This window comes from Cervus canadensis, chromosome 25 (genome assembly GCF_019320065.1).
Source record: "Cervus canadensis isolate Bull #8, Minnesota chromosome 25, ASM1932006v1, whole genome shotgun sequence".
Lineage (NCBI taxonomy): Eukaryota > Metazoa > Chordata > Mammalia > Artiodactyla > Cervidae > Cervus > Cervus canadensis.
In genome coordinates this window covers 45355953-45379079 of record NC_057410.1, presented here as the reverse complement: position 1 = coordinate 45379079, position 23127 = coordinate 45355953, and the positions used below count along the sequence as shown (strand labels likewise).

Genomic DNA, 23127 nt, shown 5'->3' with positions numbered 1-23127 from the left:
TGATCTTTGTTTTTGAAAGTTGAGTTTTAGGCCACCTTTTTCACTCTCCTCTTTCACCTTCATCAAGAAGCTCTTTAGTTCCTCTTCACTTTCTGTCATAAGGATGGCGTCACCTGCGTTTCTGAGGTTATTGATATTTCTCCTATCTATCTTCATTCCAGCTTGTGCTTCATCCAGCCCAGCATTTTGCATGATGTACTCTGCATATAATTTAAATAAGCAGGTGACAATATACAGCCTTGACGTACTCCTTTCCCAATTTGGAACCAGTCCATTGTTCCATGTCTGGTTATATCTGTTGCTTCTTGACCTGCATATATGTTTCTCAGGAGGCAGGTAAGATGGCCTGGTATTCCCAGCTCTTTAAAGAATTTTCCACAGTTTGTTGTGATCCACACAGTCAAAGGCTTTAGCATAGTCAATGAAGCAGAAGTAGATGTTTTTCTGGAATTCTCTTGCTTTTTCTATGATCCAATGGATGTTGGCAATTTGATCTCTGGTTCCTCTGCCTTTTCTAAATCCAGCTTGATCACCTGGAAGTTCTTGGTTCACATACTGTTGAAGCCCAGCTTGGAAAATTTTGAGCATTACTTTGCTAGCATAAGAAATGAGTACAATTGTGCGGTAGTTTGAACATTCTTTGGCATTACCTTTTTTGGGGATTAGAATGAAGATTGAAGTAGAGTTGATTTATAAAACCTGTTTTTCGCTTGTAAAAACATGAAGTGTTCATCCCAAAAGTCAAACATTTTTGTCAGAATGTTTCCCTCTAAAAATTACTGTATATGTCAGCATAAGGTAACAGTTAATATCTTTTAATTTTCTTTAAACCTCAAATTTAATGTATTAGCATTTAAGTAATTCACACTTATAGTGACTGTTAATTTCGTTGATCTAAAGCACACTGTTTAGTTCAGCTGACCTAACAAGACTCTTGTCAATGAAAGAAGCAGACACTGATTTACACTCTGGCACAAGTTTGCAGCACTTCTTCCTTGTCACTGTCTCTATATAATCAGAACATACTCCTGCAAACCTCATCTTTGACCCTTCAAAGTTTTATATACTTCACAGCAAGCTGTGTTTGTCAGCAAAGGAGGTGAAAAGTAACTTCTTTCTTCACATTACTGTTATGTCAGCAAAATCAAGGTACTGATCATATTGTAACAACTGTATCCCTAAACTGTCCCTAAATATAACAAATTATGGGCGTAGCTGGGAAGCATTACATTAACTATCTACTTTGCTACAGACTCATCCAGTACCTTTCGGCAAACATCTCTCACTTGTCATACCTAGTTTTTTAATGTCAGCAACCTGAAGTCAGACTGGAAAAGAAACTCACAAAACACTAACGAAATCCTGATGATCTGCTTCTGTCAGGTTGTTATCAGTGTCAGTCTTTCTTTCAAATAAGCCATTTGTGGTTGTGAATATAACGCCGTGCATATAAATGCCACTTAAATTTGGTGGTTTTATTGTTTTAGCAGCCAGTACATCGCTGCAAATAACCCCACTGTGGTTTTAGCACCTCCCTATCAATAATGGCTAAAAACTGAACTCACTATAGGAGGGATAATACTTCCCAACAAAACAAGTACAAACTCTTTCGGTCTGTATCTCTTTGAAATTACTTTCATCATCATCATAATTTGGTTTACTACTTCTGTCACATTCAAAAAATGATATATCTTTTCTTTTAAAAAGTCTAGTAAAGTTTGTTTTATCATAAGTAAATTAAGATTAAAAATAAAGAATGTAAAATTTACTTCCTAGATTTAGATAATACTAACAAAAGCAAAAGTTGAAAAGAATAAAAAAGATTTTTAGCTTTTACTCGCTTATTTTATGTTTACTTCTTAATTATTTTCTTTATGGAACAAGAATATGTCTGATTAAATTTAACACAAGATTTCTAAGGTAAATATATCTTCACATCTTCTTCAATTCTTACACATTTTGGTTTACAAATGACTAACATAAAACTAACACAGGCATAGCAGAATATACATTCTTTTCTAGCTTGCAAGATGACCAAGATAAGCCAAATTCTGGGTCATAAAACCCACCGTCACAAATTTAAAAGAATAGAAATCATATTGTGCCTGGTCTTAGACCACAATAGAATTAGACTAGACCTAATAACAGAAACGTAACTGGAAAACTCCCGAATAACATGGAGATTAAACAATGCATTTCTAAATAACACATGCGTCAAAGAAGAAATCTCAAGAGAAATTTTAAAATATTTTGAACAAAACAAAAAAAACTTACACTTATCATCTGTGGAATGCAGTGAAAGTAGTGCTTACAGAAATGGGTCCACTGAACGCATGTATTAGAAAAGACAGATCTAAAATCAATACTCTTTTAAGTTCCTACCTTAGGAAACTGGGAAAGAAAGAGCATATTAAATCCAAAATAAGCAGAATAAAAGAATAACAAGAACTAGGGAAGAAATTAATGAAACTGAAAACAAGAAACCAATACAGAATAATCAATGAACCAAAAGCTATTTCTTTAAAAATATCAACAAAACCAATAGGCATCTAGCCAAGCTAAGAAAAAGAGAGGACACAGACTACTAACATCAGAAATGAAAGAGGGCATATCACTGAAGATTGCATGGACATTAAAATAATAATAAAGGAATACTCTGACCATAAATTTGATAACATAGATGAAACAGATCAATTGCTTGGAAGCTACAATCTGCCAAAATTCACACAAGAAACAAATAATCTCAATAGGCTGGTATGTATTAAAGAAATTGAATCAATAATTAATAACTTTGCAAAACAGAAAGAAAGTACCAGGCCATAGTGAACCCATCCAAAATCTAAGGAAGAAATTATATGAATTGGTAAAATCCCTTTCAGAAGTAAAAATAGAAGGAATACATCTTAATTTATAAGGCCAGCATTACTCTAATACCAAAATCAGATAGATATCATAAGAAAACTAAAAACTAAAGATTAAGGTCTCTCATGAACACTGATGCAAAAATCCTCAACAAAATATTCACACATTGAATTTGAGAATATATAGAAAAAATTATACACCAAAAATCAAATGGAATTTATTCAAGGCTGGTTCTGTTTAAAAAAAAAAAACAAAAACACAATTATGTAATCTATTTCAGTAACAGGCTAGAGAAGGATCACATGTAACACAGACACAGAAAAAGTATTTGACAAAATCTAACATCTGTATATGATAAAAAAAAAAAAAAAAAACTGTACAAACTAAGCATAGAATGGAATTTCCTAAACCTGATAAAGAATATCTACCAAAAAAACCACACAAAAAACCTACATCAAACCTAGTGGTGAGACACTCAAAGCTTTCCTGCTAAGATCAAGAACAAGGCAAGAATGTCCCCCTTTCACCAACTCCTTTTCAGTATCTTACTGGAAGTCTAGGTAATACAATAAGACAAGAAAAGGAAATAAAAGGTATACAGACTGGGAAGGAAGAAATAAAACTTTCTTTGTTCACAGATCATCTATGGAGAAAATTTGAAAGGACCAACCAACACAAAAAAATTCCTGAAACTAATAAGTAATCATAGCAAGGCTGCAAGATATAAGCGTAATACACAAAAGTCAATCCCTTTCCTACACAGTAGCAATGAACAAGTGAGATTTGAAATTTAAAACAATACATTTACATTAGCTCTCTACAAAATGAGACACTTATGTACAAATCTAACAAAATGTATAACATATATATGAGGAAAACAACAAAAACGGATGAAAGATACCAAAGAACTAGGTAAATGGAGAAACCAGTTAGTGGACAGGAAGAGTCAATGTTGGTAACATGCCACTTCTTCCCAACTTTGATTTCCCACCGATCTCTCGGCTCAATGCAAGCCCAATCAAAACCCTAACAAGCTATTTTGTGGCTACTGACAAACTAATTCTAAAGTTTACATGGAGAGGCCAGATCCAGAACAGGCAACAATATTAATTAACAAAGTTGGAGGGCTAACACTACCCAACTTCAAGACTTAGTTTAAAGCCACAGTAATCAAGACAGTGCAGTACTGGTAAAAGAACAGACGAAGAGCAATGGAACAGCAACAGAAGCAGAAAGAGACTCACATAAATAACCCACAATAACACAACTCTGACAAGGAGTACAGGCAATATAATGGAGCAAAACTGTCTTTTCAACAAATGGAAAACAACTGGACATGTGCATGCAATGAAAAATGAAACAAAGAACTTACACCCGTAACAAAAGTTAACTCAAAACGGATCAAGACCTAAATGAAAAATGCAAAACTGCTAATACGTAACCTCATAGAAGACAATCAACACAGGAGAAAATGTAGAAGACTCTGGGTATGCTGATGACTTCTTAGGTAAAACATCAAAGGCACAATCCATGAAAAATGGTTGATAGCTGCTGCTGTTTAGTCACTAAGTCCTATCTGACTCTTGCAACCCCTTGGACTGTAGTCCATCAGGCTCCTCCATCCATTGGATTTCCAAGGCAAGTATACTGGAGTGGTTTGCCTCTTCCTTCTCCAGGAGACCTTCCTGACCCAGGGATCAAACCTGCATCTCCTGCACTGCAGGCAGATTCTTTACCACTGAGCCACCTAGGAAGCCATGATTGATAGCTGAACTTCATTAAAATTTTAAAAATCTCTGCTCTGTGAAAGACAATGTTAAAAGAACAAGACAAGCCAGCCTGGAAGAAACTATTTCCAAAAATATATCTGATAAAGAACTATTATCCAAAATATACAGAGAATTCTACAATTTAACAATAACAAACCACAAGACTGAAAAATGAGCCAAAAAACTTAATAGACACCACAGAAAATAAGATATACAGATGGCAAATAAGCATATGAGAAGATGTCCCATATCATCTGTTATCAGGGAAATGCAAATTAAGATCAGATACTGCTCCACCCACATTAAAGTGGCTAAAATCAGGATCAGCACTGGTGAGGACGTAGAGCAACATTAACTCTTATTCACTGCTGGCAGGAATGTAAGCTGGTACAGCCGCTTCTGAGACAGTTTGGTGGTTTCTCATAAAACTAAACATACTCTTACCATGGCTCACGCTCCTTGGTGTTAATCTAAAGGAGCTGAAACATATGTCTACACAAAAACCTACACATGGATGTTTACAGAGCTTTATTCATAACTGCCAAACTTGAGAGCAATCACATCACCCTTTCCTAAGTAAATGGATAAATAAACTGTGGTATATCCAGAAAATAGAATATTATTCAGCACATAAAAAGAAATAAGCTATTAAACCATGAAACGATATGGAGGAAATTTAAATTGTACATTACTAAGTGAAAGAAGCCAAGCTGAGAAGGCTATATACTGTTTAGTTTCAGTTATATCACTCTGTGGCAAAGGCACAACTATGGAGCACAAGAAGATACCATAGTATCATTTTACATAGTGACAGAGACACGTCATTATACATTCGTCCAAATTTACAGAAGGTACAACAGCAAGAGTGAACCACATAAACTAGGGGCTTTGGTTATGATGTGTCAGTGTAAGTTCATCAACTGTAACAAATGTGCCTCCCTGTAAGAACATTAATGAGCGAGGCTATCCATGTGTGAGGATAGGTTTATATGGGAAGTCTGTGTAACTTTTCCTCAATTTTGCTCTAAAAAGTTAGAGCAAAAGTTAAAAAAAAAACACACATATGTACCACAGTACTTGAATTAAGTGGATATCCTGTTCATAAAGGAGTCCACTTATTATGCACTTGGGTGTGATGATGACAATGTAAAAATGAAATTCAGGCTTGTAAATATTTACTTTTATGTTTTATTCTTACTTTGTCATGGGTTAGAAACAAACAGTTCAAGGACCACACTTTGAGCAGCATTAAAAGAATGTTTAAACTCAGACTTAAAAGAGGAATAAGAATGTGCAAATATGAAAGAGTATGTGGTCTACTGAGAAACAGAAAAATCCAATACGGCTAAAGCATGAAATGTAAACATAGGAGTGATAAGATATGACACTGGAAAAGCAAGCAGGAGACTGAAAACTATTTTAAGAAGAATTTCAACTAATGCTTTCTAAATTTATTTACTATGTACACACTGGTATGTGTATTATCTACTATTTTGCAATATGATTTATATTATATGTGATCATATATATTCATATATAATTTATTATACAAATGTATATGTAAATTAAATGCTATGATTTATAATATATTATTAAAATATTATTATCTGTATCACAAAAAATAGAACATAAAGGGATAAAGAGAATTTTAAGTGTACATTTTAACTATGGTTTAAGTTTTCTTTGTTTTCACAAAAATTGACTATAATGTTTATAATGAAAGTATAATTTGAAGATGTGTCTTTACTTCTGAGGAACTTATTTTAACTTATCATGAAATATAAAGATTCAAAGATGCAGTTCTAAGATGAGCATGCATATTTGACTTTTAATGGCTATAACAACAGAAAGAGATGCCTCACAGAGTTTTTAAATTTTTCACTTAAAAATCCAAAGCATCAAAATAATTTTTTCTAATTTGTAAAAACAGATCTGATTTTATGTATCTTGCCAACTAAAAAACCCACATGATCACCTTTGCATTTATATACTTGGTTTGATATTCTCCTTAAGTTTCCCCCCAACCAGACTCACTGATTTTATGAGTATTAAACTACATAATAAATTGTAAATCCATTTAACCATTCAAATTACAGTATTGTATAAGATTTAGAAGGTAATCAAACAAAATACACTTTCTTCAGGACACCTCCAGTACCAAATAATCATCTGATACATAGAACAAATTAGTAACTAGCACATGTGAGTTACCAAGAATCATTGGGTCCTATGAATCTGTGGGTTCTATATCTACAAACTGAACCAATCCACATGGAAAATATTCAGAGTAAGGGAATTCCAGAAATTTCCAAAATGCAAAACTTATATTCATATAGCACTTACATGGTATTAGGTACTATAAGCATTCTAGAGACTTAAAGTATACAGGAAGATGTGCATAGATTATACACAAATACATTATTTTACATAAGGGAATTGAGCATCCACAGATTTTGGTATCCTTGGTAGTCCTGGACCCAATACCCCACATATCAAGAGATGAGTGTAAATGTCTTAGTGTCTTTTAGATTAAAAGGTAAATACAAATAGAAGATCTAATATTTTCCTCCTGCACCCAGCATTATCTTGAGTATCACCTGGCCTTGGAAACTAGCTTAGACTCATGTAAAGGTCACAGGAAGTCATTAAAGCAGGGAAAGTGAGAGAGTCATTTTAACAAAGTGGACTGGAAATAAGCAAAACTGAAGGCAGGAAGACCAGTGTGTAACGTATTGTAATCATCTATGTAAGAGATGATGGTATCCTAGATTGGTGGGTAGGCACTAGAACTATACAGTAAGTAGATTCAACAAGTTTTTGTAAATGATTGAATGTAAGTGAGGTAGTGAGGGGAAAAAGAAAAAAGAAGGGTCAAAAGCAATGTCCAGATTTCTGACTAGAGTAAGAATGGATTTTGATACCAACTACTGAAATCTAAGCTTCACCAAGTTTGCTTCTGAACATGCTGAGTTTAAGATGCTTCTAACAGATCCAACCAGTCCATCCTAAAGGAGATCAGTCCGGGGTGTTCATTGGAAGAACTGATATTGAAGCTGAAACTCCAATACTTTGGCCACCTCCTGCGAAGAGTTGACTCGTTGGAAAAGACCCTGATGCTGGGAGGGATTGGGGGCAGGAGGAGAAGGGGACGACAGAGGATGAGATGGCTGGATGGCATCACTGACTCGATGGACATGGCTTTGGGTGCACTCTGGGAGTTGGTGATGGACAGGGAGGCCTGGCCTGCTGCGATTCATGGGGTCGCAAAGAGTCGTACACAACTGAGCGACTGAACTGAACTGAAGATATCTAAAAATAGATATTTAAAAGTTGTTGATTATATAGGAATGGAGCTAATGATTTGGAATCAGCATAGGTATATACAATAACTGAAGTCATCAGAGTGAAAAAAATTTTCTAGTACAAATAAACAGACAAAAAGAGTAAGACAAAGTGCTGAGTAACACCAACACATAAAGAGTTAAGTACAGGAAAGGAAGAACTACAAATAAAACTGGGAAATACCAGCAGAGGGGTAGAAAGAAAATCAATAGTAAGGTATCACCTAAGTTGCAGCATATATAAAAGAGAACTGGAATCAATTTCAAGTCCTCTTTTCACTTAAAAAAGTCCACTCACCTGCATCAACCACATGATTATTCAAATACAAACCATAATGCTGACAACTACAAATAAAAACCTAAACATGTGGATATACCTTAATATGTTTGTATTTGCTTGATGTACATATAAGCTTAAAATAAGATTTCAAAAAGTTCAACCTATTAATAATTTAAAAAATCCTTCATATTAGGCTTTAGACAAATGATCATATACAAATTCAAAACAAGGAATATTACTGAAAAAAAAATCAGTGATTTATCCCCACTATGTATTATGTTTGTAAAGAATACTTGTCATAATTGTGAATAATTGTGTTACTAGCTCTTATTGCCAAATTTAGCTCTGTTTATTTTAAAAACAGAAATGTTTTGACCAATTTTCAGGGCTAGATATGTACAGTGCACAATACCCAGAATAAAAGGTTGCTTTATTAACTCCAAAAAGATTGCAACGATCTACTCAGGAATGTTAACACAAATCTCTAACTAATACAACTCCAAAAAGAATCCTCCTCTGAGCTCTGACCGCGCGCCCTCCGCATGCAAGAACTACCCTTGGAAGCAAAGTTCCAACCCCACAAGTACCACAACCAAGCTGCCTTTGTGTTCATCCTTAAAAAAAGAAAGATGGCCAAGGAGAGGGGCCTAATAAGCCCCAGTGATTTTGCCCAGCTGCAGAAATACATGGAGTACTCCACCAAAAAGATCAGTGATGTCCTGAAGCTCTTTGAGGATGGTGAAATGGCTGGATATCTCCAAGGAGATGTAAGTGGCCATTGGGAAATCGTCTCCTTCACCAACTCCTCCCACCTTGTTTTTGCTACTCGATTGGGATGCCCAACTTCCAAGGATTATTCTGGCTGAACCCTTGCTATCCTCTCTCCAGATTCTGCCAGCACCCATGGTTACTGCAGCTGCTGCTTTAGGACAAAGCAAGAGATTCTGTGAACTCAAGATTTAGCCCAATAAAGCACACTCCTGCCTTGAAAAAAAAAAAAAAAAGAATCCTCCTCTGCCCTTAGCTACAAAGTTATTAACCAAAATGTTCAGAAAAGGAAAAAGAATAAACAGTATTATCAAGGATAAATACCACCATTTACTGAAAATTTTCCCCCTCTGGGAATTTTCATATCTTCTGTGGGAAGAGTAGAAGGTGTTGTGTTGGGAGATAAAACACTGTTATTCTAAAACTACCACGAGGACAAGACTGGCAGCACCATGAGATTATTTTAAAGTTTTGCAATTAGACGTAATACAAGACTCATGAGTAAAATCCTCCTTTTAGAAAGGATATCAAATATTCAAAAGTACTGGATAAATTGTAAAATTCTTAAATAACCAACAAGTACAAGACTGGTCTTCATATTTTCAATATGTTTCACTAACTTATTGTATTCCACCACTCCAGTCCCCCTATCCTCAACAGCCCCTACCCTCTGTGTAGGTTTTCTCTCTCCCTTTAAATACACACACATAAATAGAGCAACAACTAAATATAAAAATCATTTCTCAGACTCTATTAAAATTATGATACATATTCACTGTGGGAAACAGATAATATGATCAATCTCTCCAGTAACCCCAATAACCCACAGACAACAGATGTTACGCAAGTCAAAGTGAAAGTCGCTCTGTCGTGTCCAACTCTTTGCGACCCCATGAACTACACAGTCCATGAATTCTCCAGGTCAGACTACCAGAGTGGGAGCCTTTCCCTTCTCCAGGGGATCTTTCCAACCCAGGGATCGAACCCAGGTCTCCTGTATTGCAGGTGGATTCTTTACCAGCTGAGCCACAATTCCACAATATATCAATATTAGTAGTTCATAACCTTTTTGGATTGCAGATCCCTTTGAAAATCTGATGAAAAATATAGCTCTTCTCCCAAATAAGCATGATATTCTTTTACATAGAAATTTAGCAGCTTGTCAACAGAGTTCAAGTTTAGAACACTTTATATAAGAGACAGTTTTATTATCATACCCTTTGTTATATGCTCTCCCTCTACTCGTCTAATATAAATAGGTAATAATTTTTCTGTAATTATTAATCCTTACAGGTAATGTTTTCTACATCAGTTTAATGTCCGTATTGTAACTTTACATTAATATATTACAGCATATACGCTATCTCATTGTGATAAATTTAAGTTTTTCCATTAGGGGCTATCATACATGGTCTTTTCTGATATGTTAAATACAGTAAATTATGTTAAAGAGATCACTATAAACTTAACCAAGTAAACATTCTATTACGAAAATTACACACATTGGGGAGGAAAAAACCCCATAAATACATGACCACTGGTCCACACTTCCTAAACCTTAAGTTTTAGAAGCTTTATGACCCCCACCTCCAAATAATTTTCCAAAGTTATTGAAACATAGTTATTTTTTTAAAAAAAATGTTTATTTCTTTGGCTGTGTCGGGTCTTACTTGCAGCACACAGGGATCTTCAATCTCCCCTGTGGCATGCGGAATCTTTAGCTGCAGCATACAAACTCTTAGCAGTGGCATGTGGGATCTAGTTCCCTGATCAGGGATCGAACCTGCACTGGGAGCGCAAAGCCTTAACCACGAGACCACCAGGGAAGCCCCAATTAAACATGTTTTATAAAAAGGAGTTCAGTGAATATTTAAGAGATGTTCTAGGTAAACGAGTTGATTCAATAAAATAGGGCATAACTAGAGTCACTGCTTAACAAATTCAATGCATCCTTGATATTTGTAAGAAAAAATTAATATTTAATTCATAATTTATAAGAACACACCAACTGGTCTTGTGGATGGCTTGTACCCTCTAATGACTTTTTAAGTTTGTCTAGCCATATATGTAAGTTATTTGGTTTACTGAAAATATTTTCTAACATATAATGCCAAATATCTATCCGTTAGCCCATTCCTCCTTTTTTTCATCCCCATTAATCAGCAGACACCCTCTCCAAGAAATATACATTCTCCAGTCTTTGTTGCAACTTGACAGATTAATGAATGTAATGAACTGTTGATATACAACAAATTCCTCTAGATAAGGCACTGTTAAGTTCAGATCTAGATTTTGTTTGTTTATCTTGTGTCTGAGTTGCAATGAGTTTGTGAATAATGATTAGTAACTTTAAAAAATGTTTGTTTTTTTAGTATTAAACATGGCTAAACCTTTGAGAGTTGAAAAGTAACAAACCACATGTTCTAGGCTATGAAAATAAAAGAAGCAACAAGTATACGAACAGGTCACAAGTAAAATAATGGTCTAAAAAGCTTAAAAATAAAAACATACACCATGTGAAATCAATTGTCTTCCTGATTTAACACAATGATAAATGGTAAATAAATGATAAATGGTAAATAAAGCTTTTGATGAAGATTTGTAAGGAAATTATTTCCCTAATGACTCTAACTAAAGAATGCAAATCTGAAAAGTGTCAATTATAATTTAAAGTGTAATACTTAAGAACTAAATGTGTATGAGTGCAACAAATGTGGTAAGTTACTGAAGTTCATATTTATTTCCCAAAACAAAAACTGATAAAAATATTTTGGTTTGAGAACATGGCCTGCAAACAGGCCAAATCAAAGCTTTTTGATTGGCAATGCTTGCTAGCAAACAAAAAAAGATTCTTTCCAGTTTAAACTAGTCATGCTAAGTAAAAGTTACCAAACAACGCTTACATGTTAGAAGTTTAAAGGAGCCACAGGTTTCATTATACTTATATCAAAATTTCTCAGAAATTTAAAAAAAGGCAGCAGCAGTGGCAAATACATCAGATTTACTTACTCAGTCGTTGATTAGCTTAGCCTTCTTAAACACTGTTTTATCACTAAATATTTAAATCTTTTCTATTAAATAACTTAGTAATAAAATTACAGCTCTTCTTAATCAATATTTTACTTATATACACTATAACAATCACAACTTTTAACCATATATTTTAAACTTAACATAAAACAGAGGAAAACAGAGGTTTTACACATATAAATCTAAGTAGATTGTCTTGCACAGGCAGGTGGGCTCTGGAATCAGGTTGCCTGAGTTCAAATCTGGGCTCATACTGACTAGTTTTGTAACCACAGTGAAATGATTCTACCTCTTTATCTCATTTCCCTCACCTACAAAGTAAAAGTAAATATTTTACCAACAGTACCTTCTTTATAAGATAACTGCAAGAATTGAATGAGATCTCCATAAAGCACCCTGGACATTATATATAAGACTTGATAAGATTTACCATTATTCTATAATTATTAGCACAAGCATGATGACCACATCTTTTGCAACTTTATGGCTTCAACAGGGAAGGACGCTACTACTTCAGGCGTCTCTGTTAAACAAGTTCTCGTACTTAATTCTGGTCTTCCTCCTATACATGAGCACATACACTTAAACACAAATTCTGGTAAAAAGCATTATTCAATTGTGAATAGGTGGTGCTATGGACTTGCTGTGGTTTGAATGCTTGTGTCCCTCCAAATTCTTATGCTGAAATCTTAATGTCCAATGTAAGGGTACTAGGCGGTCAGGCTCTGGGAGGGGCCCAGGTCACAAAGTTGGAGTCCTTATGCACTTTTATAAGCACACTAATGCCACAGAGCTCTCTAGCCCCTTCCAGTATGTGAGGACACGGTGACAAGCTGTTATGTGAGTCTGCAACTGGCAAGAGGGCCTTCACCCACAGAATCTGACCAAATTACCCACTCTCTCTCCATCAGTGAGGACACAGTGAGTAGGCAGTTCTCTGAGAGTCAGGAAGAAAACCCTCATCAGAACCAGACCATGCTGGCACTCTGACTGATTCTGGATTTTACAGCCTCCAGAACTGTGAGAAAATAAATTTCTATTTAGCCATCCTGCCAATGGCATTTTGTTATGGCATTTCTTTTCAGGGTTTAAATACACAAATGAAAATGACTCTAAGTTTTCTTTTGCTAAGTTCATCAAACCTTCACAAATCCATGCTGTGTGCGGTTTTCAAAGACTGCGGAGTGTATGAGAATAAGTTGTGGTCTACCTACAATGTCATTTCTTTTTAAGAGGACAATTAAGGTTTCTGACATTACACTTATGTCTACAATATGTTCTTAGTCATAACTTAAGGATTCTTACCTTTTGTATCTGCCTGAAACTGTTCTAGAGGGCTCCTGTAAAATAAAAATAGCAACATATCAGTTTGGGTATGTGTAAAAGCACACACAATTCCACGTTATATAAAACAATTGATAGAGAATGTTGGAACAATTACCATTACTTTTAAAAATTCACATTGCTGATCAAATTAAACAATATTGTACATTTGATTTTTCAGACAAAACCAATCACTGTTTAAAAATTATATCTTTAATTTGGAAGCATTTTAAAAGCTTAGAAAAAAAATTTTAAAGGGTTATCATTCATCAACCAATCTGAACCTTTTTGGAAGTCAAGCATTAAAAAACACAACATATCCCCCTTCGAGTGTTTTCTATGCTCTCCGTTTATTTTTTTCATTTATTTTTTATTAGTTGGAGGCTAATTACTTTACAATATTGTAGTGTTTTTTGCCATACATTGACATGAATCAGCCATGGATGTGCTCTCAGTTAAAAAAAAAAAAAAGGTACAATTCACCACAGACATATAATGATTAATGCTTATTTTTTAAAATAGCTAAAAATAAAAGGTGAGAAAATATTTTTATGCTGATTCTAAGCTAGACCTCCCCCCAAAAAAGATAGTTATAAGTTAATATTAAGCATTGGGGTGAGAAAACTATTGTTGTTGTTGCTATTTAGTCGCTAAGTCATGTCTGACTCTTTCACAACCCCATGGACTGCAGCCCACCAGGCTCCTCTGTCCATGGGATTTCCCAGCCAAGCATACTAGAGTGGGTTGCCATTTCCTTCTCCAAGGAATCACCCCCACCCAGTGATCAAACCTGCATCCCCTGCTTAGCAGGTGGATTCTTTACCACTGAGCCACCAGGGAAATGGGAAAACCATGTTGCCTTGCAACCAACAGGGCAGTCAGTTTCATTTTAATAACATAGTCAAAATTAGGGCTCCCCTGGTGGCTGAGATGGTAAAGAGTCTGCCTGCAATGCAGGAGACCCAGGTTTAATCCCTGGGTCAGGAACATCCCCTGGAGAAGGAAATGGCAAGCCACTCCAGTATTCTTGCCTGGAAAATCCCACTGACGGAGGAGCCTGGCGGACTACAGTGCATGGCGTAGCAAAGAGTTGGACACGACTGAGCAACTAACACAGTCAAAATTAAATGATAAGTCTTAATTAACAGATTACAAATCAACTATACTATAATTTTTTTTTAAAATTTTTAAATAAGTAAGTCTTTGACTCTGCAACCCAATGGACTGCAGCCAGCCAGATTCCTCTGTCCATGGAATTTTCCAGGCAAGAATACTGGAGTGGGCAGGCATTCCCTTCTCCAGGGCATCTTCCAGACACTGGGATCAAACCCAGATCTCCTGCATTGCAGGCAGGTTCTTCACCATTTGAGCCACGAGGGAAGCCCCTCAGATGATCAGGTTCCAGCTTAAAACAGCAAATACTACATGGCACGGTAAAGAATGTGTCAGTGTGGGAAAACAAGACGGAAAACCACCCAGTTACGAGTAAGATTCAGATTCAAGTTCCAACCAGACAGGCCGCCCAGCAGCTGTGAGACTGTGGGTAAGTTACTTAACCTCCATCAGTCTCAGTTTCTTCATCTCTAAAATAGGAATAAAAACAATGTCTACTTTACCAGCTTGTTGTGGGGATTAAATGATGGAAGTGACAAAAACAATTAGCAAAACTCCTTTACAACAGGTTAATAATTTAAAATTGACAGCGAAGGTTTTTTTAAAAAACCTAGAATGTGGAAAAATCTTTACTGAATTTTATGAGCAGAACTTTAATAAATCTGACTTAATTTCTCAAAATCAATAAATTCCCATTACAACAGCCTACAAGGAAATGGGATCCCACTCCAGTACTCTTGCCTGGAAAATTCCACGGACAGAGGAGCCTAGTGGGCTCCAGTCCATGGAGTCACAAAGACTTGGACATGACTTGAGCACACATAGCACACACCACAACAGCCTACATCACTTATTTTAATATGACTTTATCACATTTTTAAGTAATGCAATAAAGGGATAGCAGGGGTCTCTCACCTTTGATTTCCTTTTCCCCAAAAACCTCAGTATAAACAGTATGCAATAAATATATATTGACAACCTATATAACTTTCCTGGTAATCTGCAGTTACAGAAAAAGCATCACCTTGGAATTAAAAAGTTGTCAAAAGTAACCAGGTGATACGATACAAGAAGTGCCCATGTGTGTGGGCCTGGTCCTTTAATAGGATCACCCCTGGAGAAGTCTTGGTCCGACAGCTGGTTCAAAGACATTTTACCCTCTTCTGGGCACCAACTGATCTCACAGCAGGGACAGTAACAAAAGCCTAGCAAGTCAACTTTAAACAGTTCCTTATCTACCTGTCATTAATCTACGAGACCCTAAAGATAAGACGGATGAATCTTTGTACTCTAACACCAAACATGTAAAACAGAGCTCCTGTTTATAAAAATATGATATCTCTAAGTGAATAACAACAAAGAATACACTTTATAGTTTTTTAAAACTATTTTTGAAACCATAGTAACTAGATTAAAATGTTTAATCCTGGCTATTTAGATAAAGCAGAAAGAAATACTAAAGTTATGTGTACACACTCAAAAGTAATGATTTTAAATGCAACTTTTCCCCTTAAGTTTTATAAGCAGTATTCCAACTAATATTTTATCAAGGTTTTCTTTCATACTATTCCTTAATCTTATTATATATGAACTAAAACTTTAGGCACAGACCTTAAAGGATGGCCATCTAAATTAAATATGCATTAGAAAAGATGCTAATGACAAGGTAAGGTCCAAAACATAAACACCTCTCTGCTTTTGGTTATAACTGAAATATTTCAAAAAATGACATCAGCTTGATTATCCAGACTACTTCTTACTGCAATGAAATCAGCATAACTGCTCAACAGTAAGAGCCTCTGCTGCATTTACGGATTTGTGTGTCGTTGATACACTGACTGTAATGGTATGGAAACCTGGCAACAAAAAGTATTTCTGAGGCTTCATGTAGGCATTTCCCCTAACGTGGCAGAACTAGAGACTAATACACATTTAGATTTCAATTTCAATATGTACAGAAATGTGAAATGCAGGATGTTTTCAGCAACACTACACTACAGTGGCATGATACTACTGTTACACTGACCTACCTATAAATGACTTAAACGCAGTATTAGACAAGTTTCCACTGAACTATACTATTAATAATAAGAAGTTGTATGTTACTAATTTTTTACATTTCTTACAGCTTTTTAAAAAACAACTAGTCACTTAAAAGGCGCTTCCCAGGTGGCACAGTGGTAAAGAATCCGCCTGCCAATGCAGGAGATGTGGGTTCAATCCCTGGGTCGGCAAGATCCTCTGGAGTAGGAAATGGCAATCCATTCCATTATTCTTGCCTGGAAAAATTCCATGGGTAGCAGAGCCTGGCGGGCTATAGTCCATGGGATTGCAAAGAGTCAGACATAACTGAGCGACTGAGCACACACAGTCACTTAAAATATATCTCAAGTTTTACAGTATTTTCTGTACAACTCGTCTGGTACAACTGATAAAATTATAAACTCAGACATACCTGGACCAAATTACTCCATGCTCAAGTCCCAGATATGTAAACAATCAGATTTAAGTCTATTTCTACATAACTAATATTTAAGTTAAGATTCTAAAGCAGACCAACACTCTTAAGCTTACTGCTTATTGGCCAGATTTGAAAACTGTTATTATTAGATTGTAGATTTTGTAGCTAAATGTTATTTCACAGTGACTCTGGTAACCAAATTCCATTGCTTAACAACCAAATGTTCCTTAAATCAGAGAGACTACATTAGTGTCAGCAGAGACTGGGAGGGGTGGCAGCCTGCTTCTCACATGTATTCAAAACTGATATTTACAGATGGGTGTTTAAAGCCATCTTTATGCCCTGACAAAAAGACAAAACTGAAATGTTAGATAGAAGGAAAAAACAATCAACACCTATAGTGCAGTGTAACAGTCCCTTACAATTTTGAGGAGGAAAATGCTTGATGCTTCTACATATTAATACACAATTCTGTACAAAATAACTATAAGCCTCTATATTTCAGGACCACAAAGACTTCTGAGCAAACAGTGATAACTTAACAATTACTATAACTGTTAAATAGTTGGCAATTTTAGTCTAAACGTGGGGGCAGGAGAGAAGAAAACATTTTCAGTATCACTGAAACTGCTTATAAAAAATACAAATGTTAAGACTATACTGGTCTTTAAAGTTTCAAAGACGATGTAATTAGACCTTCAATAACTCCAAAGTCTATTATACTACTGATTTAAAATATACTTTTCCTGAAATAATCTTCCTTGCAATGGGATGGTTTATATTACAAAAGGAAGGGAGAAAGATCTATGTAGAGCTTAGAAAATGTTGGCAAAGCAAATTGGTTTATGTAAGTTTAAATTAAACATTCTGCTTCATTCAAGCTTACAATGCTCAGTAAGGAAACCCCACTAACACTGTCTTCACAGCTGCAATGGGAGACCACAGCTTGTAAAGTATGAACAAATATAAAAGCAAATGTGAAATAAAATCAGACAAATACAGGCGCAGTAGAATATAGTAAAATAACACTCAAGTTATTCAAATTTATTTGAGCCTTCAGTAAAACTATGGTATACCACGTTAACTGACTTCCAGGACTAAATTATAATACCTATACTGGTATACACAATGTACTGATACTAAAGATACAAAGTTGAAGATGAATGAAGAATGGAGTATCTGTAAGGTACAACTGATAAAAATAAGTTAAAAATGAAAATAAGAAAACCAAACAGAATGCACACACAGCAGGGGAACGTGGCCTGGCATGAGAGATCAGAGCCTGAGCAGAATGACGGAGGCGGGCCACGCGGAGAGGGCAGTCGGGCTCTCAGGCCTGAGTGGAGGTCAGAAAGGAGCCCCAGGAAGGGACGCTGAGAGCCCCGAACAGTGGGAGGGCGTGATGGTCATCCAGGGAGCAGGGTGGCCCAAAGTGGGGGTTTCGCCCAGATGGGTAAAGAAGGTATTCCCTGGAAGAGGCGGCCTGGCATGGAGAATCCCCAGGCTTGTCGGGTGTGGAGAGGCTCTCTGTAGGGATGCGCTACAGCCCAAATAAACAGGATGAAGAGAGTATCCAGAGTGGTAGCCTGGTGTGGGTGTGTCAAAACCCAATCAGGTTGATAAGGCATCCCCAGGGAGGAGTAATCCAGCATGAGGGCTCAGTCTGCGCAGGGCAAAGAAAGACCCGAGGGAAAAGCAGCCTGTCATGGGCCGGCAGCAGCTAAGTGGGTGAGCAGGGGACCCACAGGGGGAGTGACCTGCTATGAGGAGTCAGAACTCAAGCAGGGTAAAGAGGGTACTCTGCAGCCTCACAAGGGAATGGCCAAGCCTGAAGAAAGTGAAGCGTGTTCATGCACAAGGTAAAGCCAGTGTGTGACGTCGGAACCCACCTGCGGTGAGGAGGGCATCAGTGTGCAGGAGTGACAATGGGAGAGAGGTTACATATGGGGGAATTGAATAAATAAGAAAATATATTAAGAATAATGTGAAACAGGTTACCCAATGTCAGAAAAAGGGGTTACAAATACTAGACTGAGCCTTGCGATATTAGATTATAATTGGCCATATTGGTATAAATTAGTTTCAGTATCTACATAGATGTAGCTAGCTAGATAGGTTAAGTAAGCAGCAAACAGATATGTATACGTATGTATGTGCATATAGACACACAAAGTAGGTCTGTACATAGAGAGGCACTAGGAACGGTGACACCTCAACAACATGAACACAAATACAGCCCAGATCTTGGCTTCGTAATATCATTTTCAATAAAAGGAATGAGGGCTCCTTAGAGACACAGCTGCTTTCAAGGCTGGAGTAAGAAAGCTCCAGATGAGTCTGTAATACATTATTATGCCAGAAAAGAAAGAAGTATTCCAAGAAAGACAGAGATGCACCAAATGATACAAAAGGTTAAAGGGGCTCCCACTGGCCAAATCTGGGATAATGTGAATATTAAAATGAACACTGATGGTGTGGTAGAGCAAACTCAGGGAAATAGTGAGACAGGGAAGCCTGGCATGCTGCAGTTGATGGGGCTGCAAGGAGTCAGATATGACTTAGCAACTGAACAACAAGGTAAAATAATAACGATCCTCAAAGACGTTCACATCTTAATCTCTAAAACCTTCGAACATGTTAGGTTACATAGCAAAGGGAAATTAAATTTGCTAACCAATGACCTTAAATAGGGAGATTATACTGGGTTATCTAATGGGCCCACTGTAATCACAATGGTCACTCAAAGTGGAAGAAAGAGGCAGAAAGTCAGAGGGAGATAGAGCAAAGCAGAAAAGTCACAATTTTGACTTTGAAGAAGGAAGAGGGACAAGGAATTCAGGTAGCTATTACGAGCTGGAAGAGGCAAGGAAATGGATTCTCTCCTATAGCATTCAAAAAGGAATGCAGTCCTGATTTTACCCTTTGATTTCGGTCCACAATTTTACTGGTCCAATGAGACTGCCGACTTAAAAACACTGTAAATTGATAAATTTGTGTTGTTTTAAGATTCCAAATTTGTGGCAATCAAACCAATACAGAGTATAACAAGGTAAAACCCATCAATAAAATAGGTAGTAGTGAACTGATACAGATATATATAGATGACAGACAAATGGGTACAGACAAGAGAGAGTTTGATGGAGACAAAGATATCTACATGTTCAGTGGTTAAGAGAACTTATCCACAAAACACTTATTAAGAAGCAGCAGGGAAGCCTGGCAAACACTACCTTAATCACATGACCAAAGTGATCAGCAGCAGCACTGGAACAAATTAAAATCATGTGTCACCTGACAGGCTACACATTGAGAAGAACACAGCATCAATTCTGTGCTATTCCTGAAGACACACAGCATGAATCTAATCAGAAGTAAATATTAGATAGCCCAAACTGAAGGTCATATGACAAAAATAAATGACCCATAACCTTAAGAAGCACAAGCTGGAATCAAGATTGCTTGGAGAAATATGAATAACCTCAGATAGGCAGTTGACACCACCCTTATGGCAGAAAGTGAAGAGGAACTAAAGTTGGCTTAAAGCTCAACATTCAGAAAACTAAGATCATGACATCTGGTCACATCACTTCATGGGAAATAGATGGGGAAACAGTGTCAGACTTTATTTTTGGGGGCTCCAAAATCACTGCAGATGGTGATTGCAGCCATGAAATTAAAAGATGCTTATTCCTTGGAAGGAAAGTTATGACCAACCTAGATAGCATATTAAAAAGCAGAGACATTACTTTTCCAACAAAGGTCCATCTAGTCAAGGCTATGGTTTTTCCAGTGGTCATGTATGGATGTAAGAGTTGGACTGTGAAGAAAGCTGAGCGCCGAAAAATTGATGCTTTTGAAATGTGTGGTGTTGGAGAAAACTCTTGAGAGTCCCCTGGACTGCAAGGAGCTCCAACCAGTCCATCCTAAAGGAGATCAGTCCTGGGTGTTCACTGGAAGGACTGATGCTGAAGCTGAAACTCCAAAAGTTTGGCCACCTCATGTGAAGAGCTGACTCACTGGAAAAGACCCTGATGCTGGGAGGGATTGGGGGCAGGAGGAGAAGGGGACAATAGAGGATGAGATGGCTGGATGGCATCACCGACTCGATGCACAAGAGTTTGGGAGTTGGTGATGGACAGGGAGGGCTGGCATGCGGCGATTCATGGGGTTGCAAAGAGTTGGACATGACTGAGCAACTGAACTGAACTGAATCTTAAAAGGTGCTAAGATTAAGAAAGCTAAGGAAAGACTGTATCAAACTAAAGGAAACTAAGGAGATACAGCAACTAAACAGAATATGTGATTCTGAACTAGACCCTTTTGCTATAATTTAGGATATGATTGGGACAACTGGTGAAATTTGATGATATCTGAATAAACTAGATGGTAAAAAAATGTGTCAATGTCAATTTTAATTTTCTATTTTGAAGAGCTATGCTGCAGTTACGCAGGAGATCTTCTTTGTAGAAAACACACAGGGAGGTACTGGGGGTAATAAGGCATCAAGTTAGCAACTTACTCTCAAACATTTTAAGGGGAAAAAAAATTCTCTACACAGTACTTGTAACTTTTCAGTTAGGCTGAGAATGTTTTAAAGGGAAATCAATAAATGAATCAAAGAAAGAAGTAAAATAAAATTCATAAATGCCCTCTCACAAAATGCTCTTGATTATATAAACTGATAAACTTTTCTTCATAAGTAATTTAGGCAATATGTTGAGAAATTTTTAGTCTTAAACATGCATTTTATGGGGAATTCCCCGGTGGTCTCTTGTGGCTCAGCTGGTAAAGAATCCACCTGCAATGCAACAGACCTGGGTTTGATCCCTGGGTTGGGAAGATCCCCTGGAGAAGGGAAAGGCTACCCACTCCAGTGTTCTGGCCTGGAGAATTCCACGGACTATAGTCCATGGTGTTGCAGAGTCAGACACGACTGAGCAACTTCCATTTTCACTGGTGGTCCAGCAATTAGGATTTTGTGCTTCTACTGCAGGAAGAACCGGTTCCATCCCTGGTGGGGAACTAAGATCCTGCAAGTCATGAGGGATAGCTAATAAATAATTTTTAATTATTACGACCTTTGACCCAATAAGTTTATCTCTGGTAATCTGGCCAAAGAAAATAATTCAAAACAAGTTTAATTTATATAGATGTTAATTTCAGTAGTACTCATAATAGTAAAAATGTTTAACCACTGAGGAATCCTATTAATGGGAAATTTGTGTCAACTACTACTCACATTAAAAAAGAAAATTCTATGCCAGTGAAAATAATATATAAAGAGATTTGAACAACATGAAAAAAATGTTCATGCTCTAACACTTACAAAGAGAATTTTGGCAATATCATCAAAATTACAAACATGTATTCCTTTTCACTCAGAAATTCCAGTGCTAGGGGGTTTTATCCTACTGATTTATACACACATATAAAAAGACTATAAGTTTCTTATATATTGAAAGGTTTTTTTACCACTACATTGTTTGTAGCATCAAAAACTTACATGTTTCAACTAAATGTCCATCAAGTCAGAAAAATTATCCTACTGATTTATACACACATATACAAAAGACTGTAAGTTTCTTATATATTGAAAGGTTTTTTACCACTACATTGTTTGTAGCATCAAAAACTTAAACATGTTTCAACTAAATGTCCATCAAGTCAGAAAAATTACATCTATAAAACAATATTCTGTGGTTTCAAAAAAGACAATAAGGAAGCTCTTTATGTACTATCGCAGAAGCCTCTCTACAATATTAAATGAAAAGAACAAGCTGCAAGAGTGTGCCTAAAATTAGGAATATATATATTATACACACACACACAGAGAAACGTAAACTTGTTTCTGGACGACCTCGAGAAGAATGTACAGGAAAAGAAAGCACTAGTTGCCTCCAAAGAAGGTGACCACGTAGCTGAGAGAGACTTTTTACTATTTTATCCCTTCCTATGCTTTTTGAATTTTTTAGCATGTGACATTATGTTTCCTTTTAAATTAATTAAGCCTAATGTTGAAAATTTAATAAAGAGTTTACAAAAATATATAAAGAAAGGCACTTTCCTGTCTTTCACATTTTCTTTTTTTCACATTTTCCATTGATCCTGTATTATTTAGTCAGAGATTTAATATATTACTTTAAAAACTGACAGGATTAGGCATGACTACCTAAGGAAAAA

The 23127-nt window shown here is 36.4% G+C and overlaps 1 protein-coding gene across 1 annotated transcript in view; it reads right to left on the bottom strand.

Moving 5' to 3' along the window:
- The window catches only part of PAWR (pro-apoptotic WT1 regulator), a 117022-nt gene that overhangs the window by 13872 nt on the left and 80023 nt on the right, over window positions 1-23127 (bottom strand). The window contains exon 3 of the mRNA XM_043446225.1: window positions 13356-13390. Coding sequence (XP_043302160.1) covers window positions 13356-13390 — 35 coding nt within the window. The remainder of the gene's footprint in view (window positions 1-13355; window positions 13391-23127) is intronic.